General features: G+C 49.4%; 1 protein-coding gene across 1 annotated transcript in view; it reads left to right on the top strand.

The window, feature by feature from the left end:
* idh3b (isocitrate dehydrogenase (NAD(+)) 3 non-catalytic subunit beta) overlaps nucleotides 1-2,963 on the top strand; it is an 88,199-nt gene extending 85,236 nt beyond the window's left edge. The window contains exons 7-11 of the mRNA XM_048599338.1: nucleotides 96-198; nucleotides 678-824; nucleotides 1,012-1,106; nucleotides 1,804-1,864; nucleotides 2,274-2,963. Of these exons, the coding sequence (XP_048455295.1) occupies nucleotides 96-198; nucleotides 678-824; nucleotides 1,012-1,106; nucleotides 1,804-1,864; nucleotides 2,274-2,363 (496 nt within the window). The 3' untranslated portion in view covers nucleotides 2,364-2,963. The remainder of the gene's footprint in view (nucleotides 1-95; nucleotides 199-677; nucleotides 825-1,011; nucleotides 1,107-1,803; nucleotides 1,865-2,273) is intronic.
* Nucleotides 2,964-4,117: the final 1,154 nt, after the last annotated feature.

The raw sequence follows: 4,117 nt of genomic DNA, 5'->3' as shown, positions 1-4,117 counted from the left end.
TCCTACCTGTGCCCTCCGGCTGGTTTTTGCTGTGTGTTTGGCTGGGTATTGAGCCCCTGCCCCTGGTGACTTGTGTTGCTGGTTATCATTGACAGGAAGCTGGGGGATGGCCTCTTCCTGCAGTGCTGTAAGGAAATGGCTGAGCTCTATCCCAAGATCAAATACGAGTCCGTGATTATCGACAACTGCTGCATGCAGGTAACTCGGGCTGACTCGGTGCGCGGGCAGGGTCGGGGGCGTGGATTTGGGGGCAAGGGAGCAGGGGAACCGTGGGGCCTGTCACGGTCACAGAGCACCTGGGGTCAGGGTCATGGGGTGGCATTGAGGTCAAGGTCACAGGGTGGCATGGGGGTCAGGGTCCCGGGGGCGGTGGGGTTGGGGGATGGCTCTGGGGTAATTGGGGGCTCCTGGCTCGGGTGGCTCTGGGTCCTGTGGGTATCAGGGCTGTGGGTCACCGGGGACCTGGGTTTGGGTGGGTTTCTGGGAACCTGGGACTGTTCGGAGGCTGCGGCCTGTGATTGTGGAGGGTTCGGGGCTTGTTGGAGGAGGAGAGCAGACTGTCTTGTACTTTGCAATCCCCTGCGCATCCCATCACCCAGTCACATTTCACACCCTCGTTTATCTCTGAGCCTGACTTTGATTGATCAGCACTGACTGTCTGCTCTCTGACCCAACAGCTCGTGTCCAATCCATATCAGTACGACGTTCTGGTAATGCCGAATCTCTACGGAAACATCATCGACAACTTGGCAGCTGGTCTGGTTGGAGGAGCTGGGGTGGTCCCAGGAGAGAGCTTCAGTGCTGAGTATGCAGTTTTCGAAACGGTAAAGGAATAGTCTGTATTTTTTTATTCAGTTGGGGCATCAGCTCCAGGGTGGTGGGACCCTGGGGGAACAACGAGTGAAGCCAAGGGCCATTTGAGCATCATGGGTCCCTCACTGACCTTTCGCTCTGTGGGACCAGGGGGTCGGATGATATCTGGCTCCTTCTAACTTTGTTGTTTTATTTCAGGGAGCCCGACACCCGTTCTCACAAGCGATGGGCAGGAACATTGCTAACCCCACTGCCATGTTACTGAGCTCTGCCAATATGCTGAGGCACCTGAAGTAAGTTGCGCTGCTCCTGTATCTTGCTGCTCCACCCTTTGTCACCTATTCACTTCGCAGATTGAAGGTCGGGGACGTCATTACCTGACCCTCTCCCTCAGTGTAAACTACACTGCGAGCTGAGCTGACCCTTCACAAGGTCACAAATGAGGATGTTTGCTGATTATCTGCAATCACTTTCCCACCGCTGCTCAGTAGCAGCAGCATGGTGCACTGCAGAAATTTACCAAAGATCCTCAGACAGCACCTACTCAACCGGCAACACCTACCACCTACAGCAAGAAATGGTGCTGGAAACTGCCAAAGGATAGCCACCCCCTATCACCCAAATCCTGTTTCTTCATCAGGGAAGGGAGCTGTGATCTTAATATGTGGAAACTAGAAGTGAACAGCAGTGACAGCCTGACCTTATGGGCAAGGGTGGTTGGACCAAAGGCACTGCGGGATTGCTTCAGGCTGCCCCCTGACCTGATCCCCGCACCCTCCCCCAAAATCCCGCAACACACACGCGCACACACATACCCTCTCGCGCTCACCCTCTCTTTCTCTCGCTCACACACACACACACTGCACTCTCTCTCCGTTACTGTGTGGCTCAGTTACAGTGTGTTTATCCTGGTGTGCTCACTGTCATTCTTTTGCAAAATGTTTGAAAATTGCGATCAATGCAAGGCTGAACTCTCTAATTCTGCTACAGCCTAGAATTTCACTCCAACTTGATCTCTGAAGCTGTGAGGAAAGTCATCAAACTAGGCAAGGTACGCGGGGAGACTGGCTGCAGGGTTGTTGGCTGGGGGAGGCGGAAGGTCGGTTTGAGTGTGTATAGGGTGGTGGGGGGATGGGGATAATTGTGAGTTTTGCAATTGTGATTAGGCTGGGGTTTGGGAAAGCAGCTGGACAGGGAAGTACTGTGTGGGGTTTGAGTTTGGCGTTGTTGTGGATTCTGAGGGGGGAGATTGTCGGTGTTTATGTTCAGGAAAATGTTGGGGTTTTTGGGAGGCAGGTTGTGCACCATTCTTTATCCCCTGACTTTTGGATGATTTAGGATGATTTATCCACATTTGTTGATTTTATTTCAGTTTGTTTTGTGCTTTACTTTCATTTTCTCCTTTTGATTTCTCCCTCCCTCCCTCCCTTCTCCTGTCTCTCTGCCCCCATTGGGATTAGGTTCGGACCCAAGATATGGGCGGTTATTCCACCACCAGCGATTTCTTGAAGAGTGTCATCAATAACCTGCATCCTTCTCGTCTCTGCTAGTCTGCATGAAGCTCTGGGCCTCTGTGCTGGAGGTTTGGACATAATGCTGTCATTGGACCCCCTGGGGGATCTCCTCTCTTCATTCCCCTCTAAAGGATGGAGGTTACGGGGTTTATTCCCATGCTCCTGGCTGGATGGAATTGGTAGAGCATCAGCGATGATTCCATCTCAGTGTAGAGCAGATGCAGTGACCTGCTGTAGAATTTTGCGTTTAATTTTCGCTTTTGCTCTCCATTATTCCTGATTTACAGATTACCTCCTTTGCCTTTGTTTTGTTGGGATTGATTTTTTCTTTAAAGGTATTTAGTTTGTCTCATCCCAGAATGGAGAAACAATGTGTGAACTAACGGGAATCATGATGGAAGCAAATGTCACGAACAGATCAGGTCACTCACTTCCAGAGAGTCTGATGCTTTTAGCTTCTGAATGATTGAATCTGGATTAACGAAGAGCGTCACTCAGCAACAGGCCATTTGCAGGGTCATGACCCAGCTCCCTCTCCCCACACAGCTTCTGGTACACCTGTAAAATGCTGCTTTTGAGGGAATCGTTTCAGTACAAAATAAAACATTCCAGCACTTTGTCAACTTCATATCCGCATTCCTGTGTTTCCCGTGCATTCATTTCCTGCGACTGGTTCAAAGCATTGAGGAATCAGCCTCTTCCCCAATCCCAGGATGTTCCAAAGCGCTTTCCAAGCAATGAAACAGTGGTGCAATCTATCAGCCAATGATTGACTACAGGAGGGAAGGGCTGAGTCTCGGATCTTTGCGTCTGTTACTGAAAGAAGGGAGGGGTGGCTTTGATTGTTACTGACCTTTATGGCAATGTACCAGTGAAGAGGGTGAGCAGAGAGCTGAGTGGCACTTTAAGTGTGACCAGTGGGTGATTTGAAACTTGAGGGAAGAGCAGTATTACTCAAGCTGTAACAAGTTTAAGAGAAATCCTAAACAAGTTCACAAGCAATTAATTCTGACGAAAGGTCACCCGACTCAAAACGTTGGCTGTGTTTTCACTCCACAGATGCTGCCAGACCTGCTGAGCTTTTCCAGCAACTTCTGTTTTTGTTTCATAAGCAGTTAGTGTTGTGTGGTCTGCCTGTGAATGTAGAGCTAGAAATTGAGACATTGCAGTCAAAAGAGGTAAAAGAGACATAGATTAGTTTGGCAAAGGGATGGGAACTTCATCCTGTTTATGATGTTTTCAGTGGAGATAGGTCCTCAGAGAGCTGGGTGGGTGACAGTGTTAGTAAAGGATTCTTTCTGTGAGAATGCAAGGAAGGGGTTCTGTTCAGATAGGATTGAGATTGGAATCACTCAATTAATTCCAGAGAGGAGAGGTTTGTCTTACAAAGAGTGATTGAGCAGTTTAACCTGTACTCTCTGGAGTTCAGAAGAATGAGAGGAGGTCCAACTGAGGTATAAAAGGTGCTAAACGGGATTGACAAAGTAAGATGTGGAGAGCATCAGAAGAGCAGGAAAGCTGACATTTTGGGTCTGGACCTGAAACATCAGCTTTCCTGCTCTTCTGATGCTGCCTGGCCTGCTGTGTTCCTCCAGCTCCACAGCTTGTTATCTCAGACTCCAGCATCGCCAGTTCCTACTATCTCTGCAGACGTAGAGAGGATGTTTCCTCGTGGGGCAGTCTAGGAATGAGAGATCATAGTTTCAGGGTAAAGCAGATTTATAACAGGGGTAAGGAGAAATTAATTCTCAAAGGGTCATGAATCTCTGGAATTCACACCGTCGGAGTGC

Source organism: Rhincodon typus, chromosome 1 (genome assembly GCF_021869965.1).
Source record: "Rhincodon typus isolate 14 chromosome 1, sRhiTyp1.1, whole genome shotgun sequence".
Lineage (NCBI taxonomy): Eukaryota > Metazoa > Chordata > Chondrichthyes > Orectolobiformes > Rhincodontidae > Rhincodon > Rhincodon typus.
The sequence above is the reverse complement of the archived record's forward strand: the minus strand, read 5'-3'. Positions and strand labels throughout refer to the sequence as shown.